At 41.1% G+C, this 22972-nt stretch overlaps 4 protein-coding genes across 7 annotated transcripts; 3 read left to right on the forward strand and 1 right to left on the reverse strand.

The window, feature by feature from the left end:
* Positions 1 to 968: 968 nt before the first annotated feature.
* Positions 969 to 5199, reverse strand: ccdc117 (coiled-coil domain containing 117). 3 transcript variants are annotated; one of them, XM_080040905.1, is made up of 6 exons: positions 5066 to 5199; positions 4045 to 4188; positions 3867 to 3914; positions 3508 to 3774; positions 2379 to 2522; positions 969 to 2218 (listed from the first exon to the last, which is right to left on the reverse strand). In XM_080040905.1, the coding sequence occupies exons 2-6, from the start codon at positions 4185 to 4187 to the stop codon at positions 1984 to 1986; spliced, it is 837 nt and encodes a 278-aa protein (XP_079897031.1). In that variant the 5' UTR covers position 4188; positions 5066 to 5199; the 3' UTR covers positions 969 to 1983. The 3 variants fall into 3 exon arrangements, with proteins under 3 accessions (XP_079897031.1, XP_079897032.1, XP_079897030.1); XM_080040906.1 differs by lacking the exon at positions 5066 to 5199 and adding an exon at positions 4531 to 4751; XM_080040904.1 differs by lacking the exon at positions 5066 to 5199 and having other exon boundaries at positions 970 to 2218; positions 4045 to 4751.
* Positions 5200 to 5258: 59 nt separating this feature from the next.
* Positions 5259 to 15715, forward strand: tcn2 (transcobalamin II). 2 transcript variants are annotated; one of them, XM_080040885.1, is made up of 10 exons: positions 5259 to 5312; positions 5567 to 5634; positions 11761 to 11950; positions 12089 to 12258; positions 13835 to 13972; positions 14123 to 14295; positions 14389 to 14563; positions 14666 to 14846; positions 14930 to 15048; positions 15345 to 15715. In XM_080040885.1, the coding sequence occupies exons 2-10, from the start codon at positions 5577 to 5579 to the stop codon at positions 15404 to 15406; spliced, it is 1266 nt and encodes a 421-aa protein (XP_079897011.1). In that variant the 5' UTR covers positions 5259 to 5312; positions 5567 to 5576; the 3' UTR covers positions 15407 to 15715. The 2 variants fall into 2 exon arrangements, with proteins under 2 accessions (XP_079897011.1, XP_079897012.1); XM_080040886.1 differs by having other exon boundaries at positions 5279 to 5312; positions 5564 to 5634.
* A 750-nt stretch (positions 15716 to 16465) lies between these two features.
* Positions 16466 to 19494, forward strand: dguok (deoxyguanosine kinase). The gene is made up of 7 exons (XM_080051805.1): positions 16466 to 17033; positions 17146 to 17255; positions 17354 to 17553; positions 17764 to 17911; positions 18043 to 18158; positions 18611 to 18710; positions 18914 to 19494. The coding sequence occupies exons 1-7, from the start codon at positions 16748 to 16750 to the stop codon at positions 18938 to 18940; spliced, it is 987 nt and encodes a 328-aa protein (XP_079907931.1). The 5' UTR covers positions 16466 to 16747; the 3' UTR covers positions 18941 to 19494.
* On the forward strand, positions 19052 to 21896 carry spaw (southpaw). The gene is made up of 4 exons (XM_080051794.1): positions 19052 to 19106; positions 19758 to 20230; positions 20658 to 21475; positions 21580 to 21896. The coding sequence occupies exons 2-4, from the start codon at positions 19945 to 19947 to the stop codon at positions 21730 to 21732; spliced, it is 1257 nt and encodes a 418-aa protein (XP_079907920.1). The 5' UTR covers positions 19052 to 19106; positions 19758 to 19944; the 3' UTR covers positions 21733 to 21896.
* Positions 21897 to 22972: the final 1076 nt, after the last annotated feature.

The raw sequence follows: 22972 nt of genomic DNA on the forward strand, positions 1-22972 counted from the left end.
TAAATATTACTTCTATGCTCATCTTATTTAATAATAGCTAACGCCGGTGTTTTCTTTTATAGATCACTCAAGGTCAAGACATTGCTGAAGTTCAGAGCCACTCATCAGTCAGGACAGTCTCAAGTTAAGGACATAAGATCTTTTCCTATGGGTGTGTTACACACAGTGGTGATATAATGTTCAATAAATCTGAGCCTCAAGCATTTCATGCTTCTTTGTGGCCAGAGAAATTAATCATTGACTGTTACATGTGCTTAAGATAGCAGATTAACAAGCAGGTCACGGTGACAAATGACACAACTGAAGATTTGGTCATCAAGTTCACTTTCATCTGTGTGACGAATGCAGTCAGATTTTACGGCGTGATAAACTGACAACTCATTGAAGATCATGTGAGTTATGTCAAAGAACCCTATAAAACTCTGCGCTTAACCCTTATATGATCATATATGCTACCACGTGATGGCAAGTTTAAACATTTGAATTGAATGTGCCTTTAAACATCTTCATCAACTTGGTAAATCTTGGTTGTAATCTTATGATGCATTCCATACAACTCAGGTGTGTAAAATTTCACGGCTGCAACCTCCGACTTTCCAGTAAAGTAGAAGGATATGCTCCAAGTTTACGAGTAGGAACTCCGACTTTAAACGGCGTTCCAGTCGTATTTTCCAAGTAGTAGGTCGAAAAAAATACGACTCATCAGTTGTCTGGAACGCTTTGAGGTTGGAAATTACAACTTGGAAATCCTCCACCTCCAAGTTGTATGGAACGCAGGATTATTGTAAAAACTTAACTGAGCCCATTACCAAATTTTTAAAAGAAGGTCTCCCTATAATCATATCCACACTTTCCCACAAGCAGTTTATTTTTTTTTATTTGCAGCCATGCTTTGTTTCCTTAGGTGTTAAGCAGGCTGGTTAAGTTGTGTTGTTTCTGTGGAATCCAAAAGGAAACTGTAGGAGTGGTGCCTGTTTATTTAATAATTATGTCCCTTCTCAAGAAAAGATTAATGTCAGCAGTAACCTATAAAGACAATCACACATTTAATTGACCTTAAACTGTACACATCTGCATTCAATAACTTATGCATTCCAGTTTTACTTATTTGTTTTGTTAATAGTTCAATAGTAGTAAAATCTTGATTTTTATCTCAAATGTTTTTCACCCCATGCTTGTCGTTTAAAAAGTTTGGTAAAAGCAGCAAATGAAAACCAACCTTGCCATGCAGAATGTCTGCATGGCAAGGTGAGAATTTATTTTAAAACAAATTGAAAGTCAAAACAATCTATGGCTATCTGTAATACGTATTGAAAATACAATAAAATCATAAAACGATGCATTTCCAAGACAATTTTATACAAATTCATCAAGGCTCACAGATGGCGTACTTCCCAGTAAGCACTTTAGGAAGATAAACTTTCTACCAAAAGTACAACTGCAAGCAGCATGCTTGTGCCATGCTGTGAGCAAATGAAAACACACAAAGACTTTGATGGTCCTGTTAACAAAGCTCAAAGCTAAACAAAAAAACTGTACAAAATTCAGGTGCTGCAAACCGATGTGCGCTGTTGGCCAGGCTTTGGCAAAACTGTGAACAATTTATCTTTAGTTCGAAGGGCAAAGGTTAATTCCGTAAATTATATAAATTGGTTATATCAGGTCATCTACAGAACATTTTACCGTCTTGGGATCATGACACATACCTTGAAGATTTAAACTAGTAAAATGGATAAGTTGGTCAGACTTATCATTACATCATCTTACATATAGTTGCAGGTGATTATAGTCAGAAACCTAAACTGAGTGACTGTAAAGCAAAATACGAGTCGCACAAACTTTCCAAAACAGCTAAATATTGGGTAAAGCCAGCATGTTTTGCCAAAGGACCAACCAGAGTGGTTCTGAGTCCTTCATGGTCTTTTAGAAGACTACATGTCCTGTCTTTTACTTTGGCATGGCTTTTCAAGTCATTGAGCACTATTACATTTCCATGTCTTCCTCTCCGGAGCTTTGGGCCACAGGAAAGCTGTACAGAGAAGATTGTGTCCCTGAAGGTGGACTGGATGGACTGTGAGGGGTTGGAGATGAACACGGAGTCGGGGGTTGCCGGGATACCGCCTGTTGTTTACGCTGCTTCTGTAATGAGCGCTTTCCCTTCCGACAGAAAGGATCGTCTAGCGGCCGCCACAACACCAACTCCATGCAGGAATGGCTCCTAAAAGTAGTAGGAAGATGAAGGTGAGATCATTAAAGACCAGGGGAGAAAATGTCCAGAACTGTTTCAGTGAGGAAACTCACTGGTGGAACATGAGCCCTGTCACCTACAAATTTTTTTCAACATTAAATGTTCCAATAACAAATTAAGGAGAACATACACAGACTGGGCAACAGTGTGGGGTAAGATGTCGCTGATGCCGCGCTGCAGACCGTCCTTCAAACTGTCAGAGATCACAAGCACGGGCCGTCTTGGAGCTGGCTCTACATCCAGATCTTCATCTTCATCATCCTCCAGCGTTATTCTATGATACATCAATATCACAGTGTTCACTTCAAAGAATAGAGGTTACAGTATCCATTAGTCACCACCACCGAGTGGCAAAACATACCCAAATCTTGAATCAAGCTATTTCATTAAAATAAATCAGAATATTCAATCTGTTAATTGAAACAGATTTTAAAAATAAATAATTAACATGTTCTCAACAATGTTACACTAAACATCTATTTTTAAGCAGGATTTGTAGGCCTGATTAAAGTCACATCAGAATGGATATTGTGATACGTGATAATAGTAAACCCCCCACCCCACCCACCTCCTCACATAATACATGATGGAAGGAACTCAAACCCCTGTGGCTCTGTAGAGGATAAATGACAGACAGTATGCCTTCATGTTGTATCTCCTTTCCCAACAATAAGTGAAAACGTATACCTGAACTCTTTCTTAAAAGGTTCAGTAAGCGGAATGGTCAGTTTAGCTAACTTCCTGTCACTGACTGCAGTTAGCAGTACCCTCCCTCGTCCCCACGTCACCACATTAATGCACTGCGGTCTTCAAGCAGCGAGTTATCTAGCATCATCTCAGATAAGTAAGAGTGATAAAACATGATAAAAACCATCTAAACAGACATTGGGAAGGATTTTTACCTGCTCCGCCATTGTAGGTGCATAAACATTCACCCATCTGTCGCTCTGCGCGTGCACCGGCAGTGAGACGGGTGCCGGTTTGTAGCGTTCTCTCTTCTGATTGGATATCAGTTTCGGGATCCCCGAAAGGTTTATTTGCCGATTACATGCAGAGCGGATGACTGAGAGATCGGCTTATGAAACGCGCACACTATGTAAGTGATCACTGTATGAACAAAGAGCGATTTAACACTTGTATTAACATAAATAAATCGCTAACTTCACCTTTAAGCCATTAGTGAATTATGTTGCAAATCAGCACTTAATATGTTTGATTTTGCCTGCCAGCCCCTCTCCCCCGCATAGGCTATTGCATACCTGTCTTCGATCTCCTGAAGTCTCCTGTGAGCTGCCACTATCTCCATGCAAGAGCTCTCAGTCGCAGGTGGTCGGGACAGAGCAGAGGAGGGCTGCGGGAAAGTTAAGGACTGCTGCTGCGTGGGACAGGGCTGTGGATGTGCAGGGCTGGCTTGCTGTGCAGATGGAGGAGGGCAGCTGTACTCATGACGAGTAATAGTGTGTGAGCTGTCTGAAAGGTCCACCTCTGCCTCAACCATTAACCTTCTCCTTTTGGCACTGCATCCCCTTAGAAAACATAAAAACATTTATTTTACTAAAAAAAATACGTTTCAAATATTTCAAGCACTGTCAAAAGTAAGGCTGCTTTGCTCACTCACTCATCATATACTCTCCTCCTGTGCTTCCTGAGGCACCGTGTCTCCCAGCTGTTGAAGCAAGTGCGTCAAAACCAGATACATGTCAGGTTAAGATTGTCAAGCCATTTCTAGCGTTGCCGATGTATTTCTAACAAAGACATGGGGGTGATTCAACACTACCGAATCATCAGCTACGTACTTGTTTGAGAGTGATGCTGCATGTAAGTGGCCAGTCGTACATGGAGGTCCGAGGTCAAATGCAGGAAGGCTCGTGGGGCCTGAAAATGAATACATGGCAGGCAGAAACCCCAGTTCGCCGCTTGTGGGAGCAGATTGATGCATTCTGGTCCAGTCGATACAATTATTTGAAGAGACACACGGATAGAACAATACAAACTGATCTGTTCTGGAATATCAGCATTGATACCAATCAGATAAACTGATTAGGGCATTTCTCTGGAACCTACATGTCGCACAACAAGTTGTAAATATGTCGGCACGAGGACAGCTGGGTCTGGATAGATAGCTAATACCACTGTTGCATGTTACCGTTAGTATCACGTTACGGATACATTTGGCTATAACATGATACAAAATGACGTCCCTGCACTGAATAACAACTATCCAAGTATATAGGTATACAAGTTAACCACAAACATATAGTTGTATAGCGTTGCAGACCGACCTGTACAGCAGCCCTGCCCCTTCGTGTTTTGTTGTTTATGTTTTACTAGCTAGTCTCTGTAAGCTAACATTGTTTTCCTTCGAAATATTCCAAATGACATACGGGCTAATGTCGGGTCTTAGAAACCCCACTATTATGATATGGCCTGCGAGAAGAAACGGCACCCAAAGGAACTGTCCCCGTGATGTTAAGCGGTTGAAATGTAGGCTGGGTTAAGTTGACGTTAGCTGCCTATTTTGGAAAAGTGAGTCGCGCTAGTTGAGTCGTCAAGGTTCGAGAACGTGCGTTGGTGAATTGTGGGAAATGTAGTCACGTCAGGCAAAAGGCTCATTACGTTGTCTTTCAATTTATTATACTATCTATGCTTTCAATGCAGTCTATGGTTAAAACACAGGGACAGTGAGATACAATAGCAAAGTTAACTACGGCAAATGTGTAGTAACTTAGTTAAAATGTCAGTATTCACCCAAAAAAAAACAAGGTATTCACGCGCGAATGACCGGAAGACGACACAAGTAAATAGATAGACCATCACCTCTGTTTATGACTAAAGAGTCAGAGTTATGCGATTGACATGATAGTTTCCTCCAACTTCCTGTTCTTGGCTCTAACCCACAGTTGGTGTATTTATAGGTCCATGGTTTAAAGGGACAGTCTTGCTTCTTTTTTTCTTTCTTTTTTTATCGCTTTGTCATCAAATTTGACGAATCATGTGACTGTAATACTAGAAGCTGTTGTCTCTGACGCAGCTCGGAATCACACTGGAGTTACTCTCTGAGGAGGTAAGTCTTCTGTTAACTGCTAAGCTTTAAAAGCTTTGCCTATTTCTTAACTGCTGTGACAATAATATAAAAGCGTTCCTATAATGTTAACCACTTTACCTAACATATATAGGCCTAGTATACTAGGCTATAGGCTACGCCTGATTTTCTAAAATATGCGAAAACTTTTATACTAAGAACTGTTTTTCAGCTCCCCATTTTAAAGTACATCTGTGTTGTGACTTTTCGTCTCCACTATTGTTGTGATCAAGCAGGTTGTCCAGAATGCTGTCTTTGGTCATAATCACAAGCCTACTGGCCTTTGCTTCTGGCAAACCATGTGGTAAGCATTTTTTATTTTATTTAAAAAATTTTTTTTTTTAATACAAAGCCAATTATCTACAATCATTAATAATATTGATTGCCCTATGTAAATCTATCTGTAATCTGGAAATGACTGTTTGAAAATAAATTTAATCACCGGTCTGGACTTTCCCTGCCTTTGCAATTTGCAGACCCATGGGGGAACGGAGCTCCACCGGAAACACGAAACCTGCTCCACTGGAAATACGCTACCTTCTTCTTCGTTTTGTTTTACTGGCGGCCAAGTGGCCAGGGGCCTATTTCAGGCAGATTTCAGGTAGCTGGTTTACTGCGGCAACATATGCCGTGGGTCTAACCTGCTGGATACTCTGAGGTTGCGTTCCGAATCGCATACTCTTTCTTTTTTCTATTCTACATACTACATCTGATGATAAAAATAATCTAGTTAGGATGCAGTAGGCATACTATTGGGACATACTTTACTCTCTTATTTCATCATAACATTGCGCCTTGATCTTGCCTCTTGCTTTTATATCCGTCGCATCCTATATCCCGCATCATTTCTTTATATGTCCATGGTCGCATCCCCGTTTGTTTTCATATGGAGGCTTCGTCGATGTTACGTCACTTCACGTGCGCACTGGATTGTGGGTCAGAATCGCCCAAATAGGACAAGAGTACCCATAGAGACAGTGCATAACGCGTCATAATCTGAGGCCACGCCCATCGTGGGGGAAAACAATTCACAGCGCCCCGTTCACTTTCTATTGAATGACACTCGTATTCGGCAAACAAACTTAATAAAAACGTAATACGACATGCCTTTCACAAATACACGTTACATACTCTAAAGCCACGACTCTTGTCTGTCTATACGAGCTGTTTTTGTGAAAATTGATTGAGTAATTTTCCATATCGAGACAAAACTCTTAACTAATGTATGCTTTATGCTAGGCTAATGTTAGCCTTCTGCTGTAGGCTAGCCAGGTCGGACGGGAAAAAACACCTCAATATCTAAAATTACTCAATAATTTTTCACAAAAACAGCTCGTATGGACAGACAAGAGTCGTGGCTTTAAAGAAAGTAACGTGTTTTTGTTAAATGGATGTTTGAATAAGTTTTAATTACGTGTGTTTGCAGAAGACGGGTCTCCTTCAATACAAAGTGAACGTAACGGTGTTCAACGGTTTCCCCCACGATGGGTCCGACCGGACAAAAACACCTCAATATTGAAAATTACTCAATTATTTTTCACAAAAACAGCTCGTATAGACAGACAAGAGTCGTGGCTTTAAAGAAAGTAACGTTTTTTCGTTAAATGGATGTTTGATTAAGTTTTAATTAAGTTTGTTTGCAGAAGACAGGTCTCCTTCAATACAAAGTGAACGGAACGCTGTTCAATGTTTTCCCCCACGATGGGCGTGGCCATGGGCGTGGCCTATTTCATGCACTGTCTCCATAGAGACAGTGCATAACGCGTCATAATCTGAGGCCACGCCCATCGTGGGGGAAAACAATTCACAGCGCTCCGTTCACTTTCTATTGAATGACACTCGTATTCGGCAAACAAACTTAATAAAAACGTAATACGACATGCCTTTCACAAATACACGTTACATACTCTAAAGCCACGACTCTTGTCTGTCTATACGAGCTGTTTTTGTGAAAATTGATTGAGTAATTTTCCATATCGAGACAAAACTCTTAACTAATGTATGCTTTATGCTAGGCTAATGTTAGCCTTCTGCTGTAGGCTAGCCAGGTCGGACGGGAAAAAACACCTCAATATCTAAAATTACTCAATCATTTTTCACAAAAACAGCTCGTATGGACAGACAAGAGTCGTGGCTTTAAAGAAAGTAACGTTTTTTTGTTAAATGGATGTTTGAATAAGTTTTAATTAAGTTTGTTTGAAGAAGACGGGTCTCCTTCAATACAAAGTGAATGGAACGGTGTTCAACGGTTTCCCCCACGATGGGTCCGACCGGACAAAAACACCTCAATATTGAAAATTACTCAATTATTTTTCACAAAAACAGCTCGTATAGACAGACAAGAGTCGTGGCTTTCAAGAAAGTAAAGTTTTTTTGTTAAATGGATGTTTGATTAAGTTTTAATTACGTGTGTTTGCAGAAGACAGGTCTCCTTCAATACAAAGTGAATGGAGCGCTGTTCAATGTTTTCCCCCACGATGGGCGTGGCCATGGGCGTGGCCTATTTCATGCACTGTCTCTATACATCAGGTCGGCAATACGTCATCTGGACGGAACTCTCGTGACCACGCCCCCTTTGGGGGGAAAACAATACACAGCGCTCCATTCACTTTGTATTGAATGACACCCGTATTCGGCAAACAAACTTAATAAAAACGTAATACGACATGCCTTTCACAAATACACGTTACTTTCTTTAAAGCCACGGCTCTTGTCTGTCTATACGGGCTGTTTTGGTGAAAAAGTATTGAGTAATTTTCAATATCGAGACAAAACTCTTAACTAATGTATGCTGAATGCTAGGCTAATGTTAGCCTTCTGCTGTAGGCTAACCATAGGCTAACCCTCACGGACGGGAAAAAACACCTCAATATTGAAAATTACTCAATAATTTTTCACAAAAACAGCTCGTATGGACAGACAAGAGTCGTGGCTTTAAAGAAAGTAACGTTTTCTTGTTAAATGGATGTTCGATTACGTTTTAATTAAGTTTGTTTGCAGAAGACAGGTCTCCTTCAATACAAAGTGGATGGAGCGCTGTTCAATGTTTTCCCCCCAAAAGGGGCGTGGCCTGATTGCCGACCTGATGTATAGACATTATAAAGGATAGACGCCGCATTGGGCGTTGAGCGCGAGAAATGCGGGCGCCATCTTGGACCGGTCACACGTTCCACTCAGTGTAGTCTGTTTGGCAGGTGGAATGAACTGTCAGCGCATGTAATTAATCATATCTCATTAAATACCAAACTGATTTTCACGCGGGTTTCTTTGCTGCAAAGATCATACATGTAGCTAAGATACAGGGCACAAGTTTCGACGTGTTTTAATATTCATAGTGGGCTTAACTGTCATAGAAGATTCTGATATGATATAAGTAACCAGACGTCCTTTATAATGTCTATGAGAGTACCTATTTGCAGACCCATGGCGAAACGGACCTCCACCGGAAACCACGATGGGGCCACGCCCCAAACTCATTTCATTGGTCAGAATTGTAACCTACTCTGAGTTTGTTTTCACTTTACGCTGCAGCTCCGACTGAAGAAAGAGTGTCACTGCCACAACGCGACCCTGTACAGTTTTAAGCAAAATCACTCCATAGAAAACCCCATCGGGATGTTTTTATAATTTCCTGATGATTTTACGTTTGATCGATCATTTATCTGATCAGTAGCATAGTTCTCAGCCCTCGTGCCGTGCCTACTTGTGGTAATGGTGAATTAAACAGACGGATTTCGGAAGATGTACACAAAGCTTCGTTGCTTCATTCATCTTCTACCTCAACATCTACTTTTTACCACCGTCCTGGCCACTTGGGACCTGTAGTGGGACCCTTAACAAACTGACGTATTTTACTGTCTACTAGCACCATAACCACTATCTATGACCATAACCGGTGGAAACTGTGTATTGTTATTATTCACCGCTAGGTGAACGCCGGCAGTAAAACAAAAAGAAGAAAACAAATTCAGAGTAGGTTACAATTCTGACCAATGAAATGAGTTTGACGTGGCTTCCGGTGGAGCTCCACTTTCCCCATGGGTCTGCAAATAGGTGCCTCTCAAATAGGATGCAGTTTTCAACACTAACAATCTTGGCCGCATGAAGTAGGACATCCGGGTACTTCTAACCATCCTAAATCTGGCCACAAGAATCGGGACGTCCTAAATCTTTTTTCTACATACTATATAGTAGAAAGTATGCGATTCGGAACGCAACCTGAGTTTGTTTTCACTTTACGCTGCAGCTCTGACTGAAGAAAGAGTGTCACTGCCACAACGCGACCCTGTACAGTTTAAAGTTCTCCAATATACTACTTTTCTGGTTTTAATTTCTTGTTAAAAACTGCTATAGAGCAACCTGACACGAATCACATCACAAAAAACCATGTAGATTTTCGGGAAACTCTTCCTCTCATCTGAGCGCGCACAGCAGTCTCTCTCCACACTCGGCTTTATGCTTCTCCGCCCCCTCCTCCCTCCTGCAAACCCCAATCCGTTGTGATTGGTTACCTTCCTTCCGGAACATTTTCAGCAGCGCGCAGGCAGATTTGAGAGCAGGAAGGTGGGGGCATGGCCGGAGCGCGCCAGCACGTTGCAGCATTACCATATATGGAAAAATCCGGAATCGTGACGACACGATGGCTGGAAATTTGAACCGATTTGAACACGTGATTTCTCGACCGGCTGCCCTAGTGTTTAGCGCTCTGCATAACCACCCCAGACTGTCAGCAGGGAATACGTCTAAATGCATGTACGTAATTATTTGATACGCTAGTATGGTTTAACATGACTATAAATCATTATAATAACGTTTATAGGTCATAAAAGTTAAAAGTATAATATGTCCACTTTAAAGCAAAATCACTCCATATATTTTATCATTTCATGATGATTTTACGTTTGATCGATCATTTATCTGATCAGTAGCATAGTTCTCAGCCCTCGTGCCGATCATATGCGGCCACCTTACACATCGTGAACATGCTCTACATTCAGATTAATAAACCTATTGTATGTATCTCGTTATTTATTTATTAACAGGAGTTTTTTAACGTCTGTGCCACTGAACATAGGCCATTTGTCAGGTTGAAATGTAATTCTGCGGCTGCACGCGATCATTACTGTTCACTTGCGTGATCACAAAGTCAGAGACGAGCCTCGTTAAATAGCCTAATATAAATATAGAAATTATATAATAATTAAAACTGTGATCACTAGAGGACAAGGGATCTGGTAATAAATCAATCAGGATCTACAATGGAAACTGTCACCTTATGTGTCAGACGTTAATGTCTTTCACTCCCCACTTTTTAAAATGAGTGGTTTATTTTAATGTGGTGGCACTTTTTGTGTTTTATTTATAAGAGTTTATAAATATGTGATTGACCTACTTGTGATAGGCTAATTGTGAAATAAAGAGACGGATTTCGGAAGATGTAGGCCTAAAGCTTTGTTGCTTCATTCATCTTCTACCTCAACATCTACTTTTTACCACCGTCCTGGCCACTTGGGACCCTTAACAAACTGACTTATTTTACTGTCTACTAGCACCATAGCCGGTGGAAACTGTGGTTGCGTTCCAAATCGCATTCTTTCTACTATATAGTATGTAGAAAAAAAGATTTAGGATGTCCCGATTCTTGTGGCCAGATTTAGGATGGTTAGAAGTACCCGGATGTCCTACTTCCTCCGGCCAAGATTGTTAGTGTTGAAAACTGCATCCTATTTGGGCGATTCTGACCCACAATCCAGTGCGCACGTGAAGTGACGTCATATCGACGAAGCCTCCATATGAAAACAAACGGGGATGCGACAGATATAAAAGCAAGAGGCAAGATCAAGGCGCAATGTTATGATGAAATAAAAGAGTAAAAGTATGTCCCAATAGTATGCCTACTGCATCCTAACTAGATTCTTTTTATCGTCGGATGTAGTATGTAGAATAGAAAAAAGAAAGAGTATGCGATTCGGAACGCAACCCTCTTCTTGTTATTATTCACCGCTAGGTGATCGCCGATCGCCGCCAGTAAAACAAAACGAAGAAGAAGGTTTCGTGTTTCCGGTGGAGCTCCGCTCCCCCATGGGTCCGCAAATAGGTGCCTCTCACTTTGTGGATGAAAGTGACCGTCGCATTGTTTTCTCATTGACAAAAGTTGTGCAATTGTCAAATAACAGAAAATGCTGGCACATTTTTAGTAATGATCAAGGAGAGACATTATTGTAGATATATGGAACTTGACATTTCTTTAAAATATGAAGACTCCACTGTCTATTGTTCCTCTCGTTGGGACTGCTGATACTGCACTTCTTGTTTTTGCAATTCTACAAACTTTCAAGTTGATGTCAGCCAGAGGGAGTCACTGAAATATTTTCATGTCCATGATAAAAATTTCTGAAAAAACACTTCTCCTTTTAATTTTTAAATTCAGATACTGATGGTTCAAACAGTGAGCTTCTCCTGTCACTCAGTAAGAATCTCCTTCGCTCTCTGGAAGGGCAGGAAGGACGCCCAAATCCCAGTGTTCACTTGGCATTACGGCTTTCCAATTCCCACAACCTTGCCAAAGAGAGTGCACACCTGGATAGACTGAAAAATGATCTGCACAATGACATTCAAAAGTATGGCACGGATTACAAATTCCCTTATGCTTTGTTGCTCACAACAAATGTCATGCCATTTTAAATGTGTATTTCCATTGAATTGATCTTTTCCCCTAATGTTCTCACATAAACCTTAGTCTCTAATGTCTCCCTCAGCTCTGTCTCCAACAGCCAGTCAGTGGTTGGTCTCCTGGCGCTGTATACTCTGGCTCTGAAATCCTCCTGCTACGACCTCAACACAATCACCTTCACCGTCAGTGAGAGGAGTGAGACGCTGCTGACGCTCCTGAAGAGGCAAATGGAGCAAGAAAAAGAGCACATTGCTAGTAAGTTTTCCTTTGACATGTGGTGGCAAAAGTACAATAACAAATATTAACTTGGTTTCCAGAGGCCTATTGGACAAAACCAAGATAAGGGATTAACCATAGGGATTAACCTAGGATATTTTGGTTATACTGGCTTGCTTTAGCCATGATCCGGTTGCACAAAAGCGGAGGGACACAAGTTACCATGGATATTTAATGGTTAGGACCAGGCTAAACATAAAGGACAAACTTGTTCTGTTGCCTGAATTGTTCAGTCAAATGTCACTACGATCGGAAATCGGTTAACAGTTATTCCACAATTTTCTGTGTATTGCTTGATTTTTACTAGCCTGTTTTAAAGTACCACATAAAGGACTACATTGTCATTTAGTTAAATAGTTTTACTTTTTATTTATTTAACCTGAACCATTTATAATTAAATACATTATAAGTGTATTAAGATAAAATAATATCAATTATAATAATGTATGTGATAGTCTGTTCATATTACAGGCTATATTTATACAATTGATTATCGATGGCCGATGAAGTTGCTTAGGTTGGCTAAATGAATTCACTTTGTAGCTTCTTATAACCATATACAGGTACATCTAAACAAAATTGAATATCAATGAAAAGTTCCTTTTTTCTGCAATTTAATTCAAAAAGTGAAACTTAAATATATTCTAGATTCATTACACATGAAGTGAAATTAATCTAGAATAAACGTAGGCGTACTTTTCAGAAGGTCAACATTTCTGTATTATAAATCCTTTTTCTGATTGGTTTTATGTAATATTCTGATAATTTGAGATACTGGATTTTAGTCTATGTCTTATTCAACTGACTTATCCAAAGTGCCCAGAATAGACTTTGTCAAGGCTGGCTTTATAAATCATCCTGGATATCTGAATTCCACTTTTGAGGCCTATTGCACAAAACCAAGATAAGGGATTAAGCCGGGATATTTTGGTTATCCTGGCTTGCATAAGCCATGATTCAGTTGCACTGGTCCTGACCAGGCTAAATTACAGAAAAAAATTGCTTTTCATTGATATTCAATTTTGTTTTAGATGCATGGTCATAAGTACAAAGTGAATTTATTTGACCTACATTTGCAACGTCATCTGCCATCGATAATCAATTGTATAAATATAGCCTGTCCCATATGTTCTGTCCTGCATGGCAACTTCATTGGCTTTGTAAGTTAACCTTGTAACATCTTTATAAAGTATTCTTGACCATCCTTATGCCTATCCAGTCATTGAGAGGAAAACCCAGAAGTAACCACAGACCTTTATGAAGGGAAACCGTCGTCATAAAAAGTGTTCACTATTCTGTTTTACATTGTGCCTTAACTACCAGTTCAAAGTTTACTTTCTTCAGACGGTAATGTAAAGGTGGAGAATCAAGTAAAAGAATATGTACTTTGGAACTCATTCGGACAACTTGATATATACCGTATATAATATATCATAATCGCCTTAACTTAAATACTAATTTTGGTTAAACTTAAGTCCGTTTGTATTTTGTTTAAGATTGTGAAGTCATGTTTTACTATTATTTGGTTTATTTTATTTCTTCTCTGCTTAACCAGTCAGCCACCGCCCTTTGACCAACTATTACCAGTACTCTCTGGGTGTGCTTGCTCTTTGCACGAGCGGGATCAGGGTCAACAACCATGTCAGCAACAAGCTCATCAAGGCGGTAGAGCATTCACACTTCACAGGCGCTGGTGAGTGAAACATGCCTTTATGAATATGAGAAGAGAGTTATGGTGCTATGTTAGAGGAATCTAGAAAGACCACTTGATAAAAGCTCAATTTCTTAATTTAACTCTCCCTCTGTCTATGAAATATGCATATTTCATCCTTTCTCTACCCAGATACCAATGCCATGGCAGGGATGGCACTCCAGTGCGTGAAGGACAGTGGTTCTCATGTGCATAATGCTGCTGAGCTCGTCACAGCCCTCAGCAACATAAAGCAGAAGCTATTGGCCGCTCGTAGAGCTGACGGTCACATTGGCAATGAGTTCAGCACAGGCCTTGCAGTGCAGGTAAAGAGCTCCTTTCGTCTCTTTCACTTTTTGAAACCTTCTAGAACAATGTCTTCTTCTTCAGCTTAAATCTACTTATTGGCTGTGTTAAAGGCGCTATTAGCAATGGGCAGCCAAGTTGCAGAGTGTGCCGCCTCACTGGAGGCCATAAGGACAGACGCCAGAAGCAACAAATACCACAACCCTATGGCCGTGTCTCAGATCCTGCCAGCTCTCCACCGGAAATCCTACCTGTCCGTTCAAAGCAAGACGTGCCAGAACGAGGACGGTCTGTGCAGCATTATTTAGACCCCATTGTGGTCCCTTAAGGTGATATCAGGTTGTCTGTGTTGGTAGCGTTTTTATGTCATGGTGTGTGCTTTCCCTACAGACACTCTGGTGCTGGAGCCCATAGACCCTGTTGTGGTTTTACCAAGCCAATCTAAAGTGACTGTGGTGGTGGAAGTGGTACCGTCTAGTGGGACAGCTGCTGTTTACTCTGTGGATGTGCCAAAGGGCAGCTCTTTGTTGGAGGCCCTTGAACTCCTCAAGGGAAAAAGTGTTGGCTTCACGTGAGTTCATAAAATGTACGTACAGCTTGTTAAAGTGTCGTATGTTGGACTACACTGAGTAATATTTGAATCTGTTTTGACAGGTTTGAGAACGAGTCCAGCCAGTGGGGACCTTTCTTAAGTGTGGTGAATGGAGAGCAGGCCAGACAGAGCGACCGCAGATACTGGCATCTCTCCTCTGATGGCACCGGACTCCGTGAGGGTGAGGACACACACACACACACACACACACACACACACACACACACACACACACACACACACACACACACACACACACACACACACACACACACACACACACACACACACACACACACACACACACACACACACACACACACACACACACACACACACACACACACACACACACACACACACACACACACACACACACACACACACACACACACATTAGGTTATAGAGGGTTCTATTTCTTCGATGTGCTGCTTTGATGTGCTTTTTTTTTTAAACATGCTGGTTTTCTCCCTCAGGTATCAAGGATTTCAAGATTGAGGTGGCTCAAAAGATCACCATGAAAAACACAAGCTACTGAGAGTCACTGCTGACGCAACAGGGATTGCTTAGGATCATAAGTTTTTTTTTTCTGTCTGTTGTTATTTTCACCATGATTATACTTAAATTGTCTCTTGCCATAATCTCTGGTCTCACAGATTTTGCATTTTGCAATTAGGTTTGAAGCTTGAATTAAAGTGTAATTTAAATAAAAATACTATGCTGTGAATTTTCAACCTTTATTGCATTAATTGTGAAGCCTTTTTATGATGGGTTGATGAGGGTGAAATGTTAATTGTAATGTTAGAGCAATTTTTTTGAACAAATAAACTAAGAAGTTGTGACAGCTTTTTAAACTAAGAGTTTTGTTTTAGGTTTGAGTGTTTATGACAAACAACCTCTGAGTTATGAAGTAGTAACAGTAGTAGTAACAGTTGTTTCATCATTATTATTATTTTTATATGGTAACATTTATATTCAAAACTAAGCAGTTTGACTGTAATGTAAGACTGGTACCAACGCTCATCCAAGCATACAACGTAATTTATCATGTCTTTGATGTTTCTTGTATCTAGCTGACATGTTCATGCAGATTATTATAGTTTAGTGTTATTGAAGCGCAAGATCAAATTCAAGAAATAAAACACTGGAAATCAAATCAATGAAGTCATATTGCTGGGGGGAACAAAAGGGGATGTTGGGATACATTTTGTGACAAAAGTAACGAGCCCACATCTCCACTTTTGTTCCAACAGATTTATTTTTATTTTTAGAAAAAGTTTTTAAAAAATATATAATAAATGAGCTGTGTCTACAGATCTTTGCGACTGCAACCATGTGGGGAAACCTTAGGGAAGAGCACAAGTACTTCCGGGTTTCAACAAAAAAAATACTGTCTCTCTCCCCCCTCAAATTGGGCTGTATCAACACAGAGTAAGGTTAATATATGTGTGTGTAAATGTTTGACATCCAGCAAATGTGTTTTTTATTTTTGTTTCCATCCATTTTCTGTTCAAACGGGCAGGTCACGGTTTGTAAATGGCTTTTATTGCGAAAGTATCTCATTCGTATACCGGAAGTACCTTTTGTCGCTACCGTTTTTAGCATTTGAATAACATTTCTCATGACCATAGTTTTAATAAGTTTACGGACCAGCAACAAAAACTGTTACAGTATGAATGCCGGGCACAATTATACCATCACATCGGTGTTTCTAAATGTTGAAATAGTTGCGCATTTACCTCTAAAACGCTTCAAAACGAAACTACATGTGACAGCATGGACAGGATGATCTTAACTCAGCGGTAAGACTGCATAGGGTTATATCCACTGACCTTAGCAAGCACAAGCAGATATAGGTGATTTTCTTTCTGTAGTTCTCATGCCTGTCATCATGTCTGCCCTTAATCGATGGGCTCTATTTAACCGCGTGTCCACATTAAAACAACCCGGTTTGATAACGTTACAGGTCAGGAGATTTGGCTTTAATGTGCCCACTCCACAGTGGAAGACAAGAGGGGTAAACACAGCTATAACACAGGCAGCAACTAAGCTAAGTGCTATGGCTAATAAGTCAGGCAAGCCCAGTGTTTCTTGTTCAAGGTGTCTATCAGGTTCAACATTAACTGAAGCTCGAGTGAAGAGAGTTTCTATCGAGGGCAACATTGGTAAGATCAGTACATTCCGAGTATTTCAAAATAAGATGACATGTTTTGTGCCAAGCTATGAGTGTTGTTAGTATCATATGATTTTTCTGTATTATCTCCTCCCTAACATAAGCTGTTGGAAAGTCGACCTTTGCCAGACTCTTGCAGTCCGCTTGTCCAGACTGGGAGGTAGTGGCAGAACCTGTCAGCAAGTGGCAGCACATTGAGAGTGGGACCTCAAAGGTTTGTTCACCTTTTCTGCCTTTTTTTAATCTTTCCCAAGAGAAAAAAATAATCAAAAAGAGGCCTAGCTGAACATCCCAGCATGTGTCTGTTGACAGGGGACAGACGCGCCCCCCCAAACGACAGTCAGCAACCTGCTGCAGATGATGTACCAGGACCCTCAGCGCTGGTCGTACACATTTCAGACATATTCCTGTATGAGCCGGCTGAGGACACAGCTGCAGCCTCCTCCAACTCGCCTGCTCAGCTCACAGGGAACACCTGTCCAGGTGTATGAGCGCTCAGTCTACAGCGACAGGTGAGCGTTTCGGGGCCGGTCCGGAGAGTGAAAAATGTCAGGATAACTCCATACATTCACCCATTATCACTATTATTATTATTGTTGTTGTTGATGTTGATACTTAAAGTTATGCTTGAAATAGAATAAGTATGAAATAGATTGCGAATGCAGACTATTCTATGTTTTTATTTTTTTAATAAAATTAAACCTTACTCTCCACCTTGCCAGGTACATCTTTGCTCTGAACATGTTTGAGCTGGGTTGTATCGGCTCTACAGAGTGGGCCGTCTACCAGGACTGGCACTCTCTCCTGGTGGAGCAGTTTGGACACCAGGTGGAGCTGGAGGGCATCATTTACCTCAAAGCCACACCACAGGTAGAAACATCAGGGACTCCATTTCACAGCAACAATATGATATAATAACATTGTTACTGTGACATAAGTCATTGCTATTAAGTTTATTTCCCAATAGACAAGACGCATTTTACTCTTGTTACCTTTTCAAGAAATGTATGGAGCGTCTGGAGCGCCGTGGAAGGGCAGAGGAGAAAGGAGTGAATCTGGACTATCTGGAGAAGCTGCACGTTCAACACGAGCGGTGGCTTGTTGAGAAGAGCACTGAGTGAGTCCTAGTGAGATCGTGTTTGTGCTGTTTGTCGCCGCACAGAATTTCAGTTTTGAATATTTCCAGTGACCGCTGGAAAAAAATGTATCTGACCTTTTAAAGCATTGATGACACTGAGCTCAGAGACCATTTTTTACGGCACTTTCAGGGGGCTTCTGTGAATGCAGGCCTGATGTGCACATTGTAAAACAAATGTATTTACCTTTAAATGATCCAACCAGAATCTGGTATGAAATTTCATATTGGAATAAATGTAAAAAGTGACATGACTAACGGCAGCGACGGCGCAGCATACTCCACTCATTTTCTGTTTGAAAGGCCTTTCTTTGCAGCTGTTTGTTGCTTGGTTGTGAACAGATGACGGTTAGCAGTTTGTGGTCAGGGCCCAGACTTTGGGCTGTTAATGTAATGCAGTAGAGACTAACGTGGCTTGGCTCTCTTCTTTTCAGAATACATTTTGAGAAGTTGAAACAGATTCCTGTGTTACACCTCGATGCCAGCATGGAGTTTCTGAGTGACCCAGAGGTGCGGGAGCAACTCATAGGGAAGGTATGCTGTTTATTCTACTTTGACCTTAAGGTTGCTATGGGTTGCCAGGGTCAACCACAAGAGGGCACAAGAGGGCCCCCTCTCTAACGTTTGAGACTTAATTTGTCATCCTAACAGTCACTGACACATTCTTTTGTTTTTCTGATCTGGTGTTTGATGTGTTTCTGATCCACTGTGATCCTAAAGTGCATTTTCATACACAGGTGAAGAACTTCTTCAGTTCATTGTGAGAACTTTCCTTGGCTTCCATCACCAATGGGCACAGTCCAGACCAGTCAGACCTCAGTCAGTAAAGCATGTTTACTGACATATAGTATATAAACTACACATGAGCCTCTCAGTGGAAGAAACCTAAAGCTGCTGTCTCTAGAGGACCAGACTACATAGAACACACAGGTTATAAGTTTTGTCTATACACAAATGCGTTACTTTTAATGACACTTTTAGATAAAATGTTAAATGTCGAAGTTTACTTGTTTATTTTGAGATGGATAGTTTAAGTTACTTCCTGCACTGTACTCCACTTGAAATCCTAAAAAATGTTCCCTCTGTAACACAGTATCATAGTGATATCCATGACAGGTTGGTCAGGTGATTTTAATAGCCTAGTCTAAAATTACAAATGAAATCTGTGCTATCGCTACTCTGAGCTCTAAGAAACACGGTTGACTGAAGATCATTTATTGTTACACATTCCTGACAAGCAAATAGGACTAGTATTGTATTTGTTGCTCTGTTTGATTAAAAATGTGCATTTTTTTTCTAAGGTTTGGTCTTTTTTATTATCAAAGATTTTCTCACATTTTGTCTCTCATTCTTAGTTTCCAAATCTGCAAAGATTTTCGTTACTGCTGCAACTGTTACGAAACAGAAATGTGCCAATTGCTGTACAGCATTTAAAGTGTTATTTGTTAATGGATTTTTACATTTCAAGAGGATCAGGCTCTTGGGTGAAGACAAAAGGTTGGGCAGTTTGATGGGACAATGACCTTGGCTAAATGTTTTCTTTGTCCCCCCCCTGCCCCTGTGATGTGCTCTGATGATCAGAGGGGCTGTTGAGATGCCTGGAGTGGTCAGGGGTCATCAAAGGGCAGCTGTCCACTATAAAGGGGCCTGACTGGAGCTCCGTCTGCACATAGCATCAATTCAGCCTGAGAGCAGCTGGAGGAAGGAAGCAGGATCTTTCTCTTTCATTCTTTTGTTTTTGAGCTTTAATTTGTGAGTTTCTGAGGAAATGGACGCAAGGGTCCTGACCGTTTTTCACACATTCCTCCTCTGCTCTTTTGGAGTAGTTTTTGCCACTCAGGGGCACCGGTATCACACAGGCCCTCAGACCAGTCTAGCAATCAGAAATCTCTCAACTAATCATCGCAGCAGATTCCCTTTGTACATGATGCAGCTGTACCGCTCCTTCAAGTCTGCTGATTCCTTTTCGTCAAAAGCTTTGAATGCCGTTACCTCACGAAGTGACAGCCTGTCAGCGCACAGGCCTGACTCCGTCCTCAGTCTGATGGCCAGAGGTGAGTTAAGAGCTTGATTTAGCTTTTTCTACTTTTTGTTTGGTTTCTTTTTTTATTTTACAAGCAATACTAGATCCAAACCATGTCATACACTGCATGTGTTCATTTTTCCTCAGTGGACTCCATCCTCTAGCAGCTCTGCAGTGGGTGCATTATCTGTGTTATCAGACCCTCTCTTTTTACAACCCAAGCAAGTGTCAAAATGCTTATTCCACTTTAAAGGCTTTCTCTGTTTTATGTGAGAGGGTGTGTATGTTAGCCCTCAGACGTCCCTGCACAGGGGGGTTCAATACACATCCTGTCCCGTTCACCCTCCCACTCCAGTGTTTTGACATTTGTCCAGGAATCTGGTTTCCCCCTCCAGACTGCTGACTGCATTTTGCGAATTTTAAATTTCATTGGCATGTTCTGTCTCATTTTTCTTCAGGCTGCCATCAAGTGGGTGAAAGGTGGACGGTCACGTTTGACATGTCGTCCATCTCCACCAGCGAGCTCGTCCAGTTGGCCGAACTTCGGATAAGGCTGCCGGCTTTCTCGGGTTCCAGGAGTGCCACTGTGGATTTGTATCACTCCCGAAAGCAAAGCTGTGACCCGGAGAGCACAACATGTCAGGATGAGCACCTTTTCCTGGGGAGCTTTGGCACATCACCCAGCGGCTCAAAGTCTTCCTGGAAGGTTTTTAACGTGACTGCTCTGCTAAAATACTGGCTGTACCAAGGAGATATATTGTCCAGCCAGGAGGCCTCAGGAGAACCTGAGATGGACCATGGGAGCGGTTCTGGGGATGATGCATATACAGTCGGCAAGTCCCTTTTAAAAAATCTGGGATTGACGCAAAGAAAGATACACCATCCAACCACAAACGGGGTCATGATGGTCATTTTCTCCAAACAGAACTTGCCCGAGGAAGGCCACACAGCGTATAGTCTCATTCAAACTGTGGAAAACTCCAAGTATGTGGCCACAGACAGGGTCAGCAGTTACGGTCAAAGCCGACGCCAAAAAAGAAACAAAATGGAGAGGATGAGGGTCCCAGAGGGAGCGCCAACTACTACTGCTGCGCCTGTGGCAGAGCCGGACCTGGGGCCTCTGTGTCGGAAGGTGGACATGTGGGTGGACTTTGACCACATCGGCTGGGATGAGTGGATCGTGCACCCAAAGCGCTACAATGCGTATCGCTGTGAAGGACAGTGTCCCATGCCACTGGACGAGTCATTCCGTCCCACCAACCACGCATATATGCAGGTGAGAGGAAGACATTTTTAAATCACATTTATCTCTTTAGAAACAATCTCAAGGTTTTGTGCAGTTGCTGGTTTGTTAATGTGAATTATTCATATATTTTCCAGAGCCTCTTGCAACATCACCATCCATCCAGAGGGTCCTGTCCGTCCTGTGTGGCGACGCGCCTCAGCCCGCTCTCCATGCTCTACTACGAGAATGATGATTTAACCCTGAGACATCACGAGGACATGATCGTTGAAGAGTGTGGCTGTCACTGAAGGACAACTACTGATGAAGCATAATCCATATACAATGAATGTTAAATGAGAGTTCTTAGTCATGACCTTTTTAAAACCAATGATAAGATATGACTGTTAAGTTTAAATGTCTTAAAAATATTAAATATATTTTCATCCATACTGGGTGGTACATCATTTTATGTTTTTATGTAAGGAGCATAAAGTTCCATTATGTGAATCTTGTATGTTTAATCTATTTATCCATTATAATGTATATTTTGTACATAAAATCTGAAAAGAATATAATAAAACTTTTTAATTTTACATAATGTAATGTTTCATGTTTTGGACACTATTGAATATTAAGTAATTATTAAACCTACAAAGAATATATACTTCCCATAAAGTTTTCGAAATAGCACAGCTACAGCATTTTAAAGAGAAGAACTTGGACCATGTCAATTCAAATAGATGATTTTCAAAGTAAAAGGTTTTGGTGCTTTACATTTTGTGTAATTTATTTCACAATAAGATTATCAGTGTTTTAAAAGATCCTCATCATATTGGAAATAATTGTCTTCAATGGGAAACTTTGTTTAAAAAACAAACAAAAAAACATACATATTATTTCTCTCTGGATTTAATTTGCAGTGACTTCCATTGAATCTCAGCAGTAGCTATTATACAGAATGAAATATACACAAACCTGTTATACTCTGTGGCCATAACAAAGCTGTTCTCAGAGGCTTAACCTGCTCGTAGATACTCATCTACATATTATTCCCACTTGTCTTCTGTGACTTGGACCAGCTAACATATTAGTGTATTTGCCCTCTTCACCTCCAATCCACATCATAGTGCACTCATCATCATAGGTCATTAGAGCCCCTACAGGCCAGGCTTCTTTTGTGGATTGTGATCAAACAGTCAAGCTGTATACTACAGGATGGGGCAAGGGAGGGGGGAGCAGTAGCATTTGTTTACTTTGGTGAGGGGGTGTCAGGAAGCCAAGGTGACAAGTGTAAAGTGCCCCTTCAAACCCCAACACAAGCCCAGAGCAATGTGAGGGGAGCAAAGAGAGTCAACGTCTGGATGCTGAAGATACTGTGGAGGGAGGACAGGGGGGGACTGGAACTGATGAGCTGAAAATGTTCAATCCACACCTCCTCCACCCTACAAGACAAGTCCAGACTGGGATCTCCCTTCCTTTCCATTTCTATTCATCTGATGTTTTCTCTTTGAACGGCCCTGTTAACGTTGATGCCTGAGATCTTTAGTG

Source organism: Ammodytes marinus (assembly GCF_949987685.1).
Source record: "Ammodytes marinus genome assembly, chromosome: 2".
Taxonomy (NCBI): domain Eukaryota; kingdom Metazoa; phylum Chordata; class Actinopteri; order Uranoscopiformes; family Ammodytidae; genus Ammodytes; species Ammodytes marinus.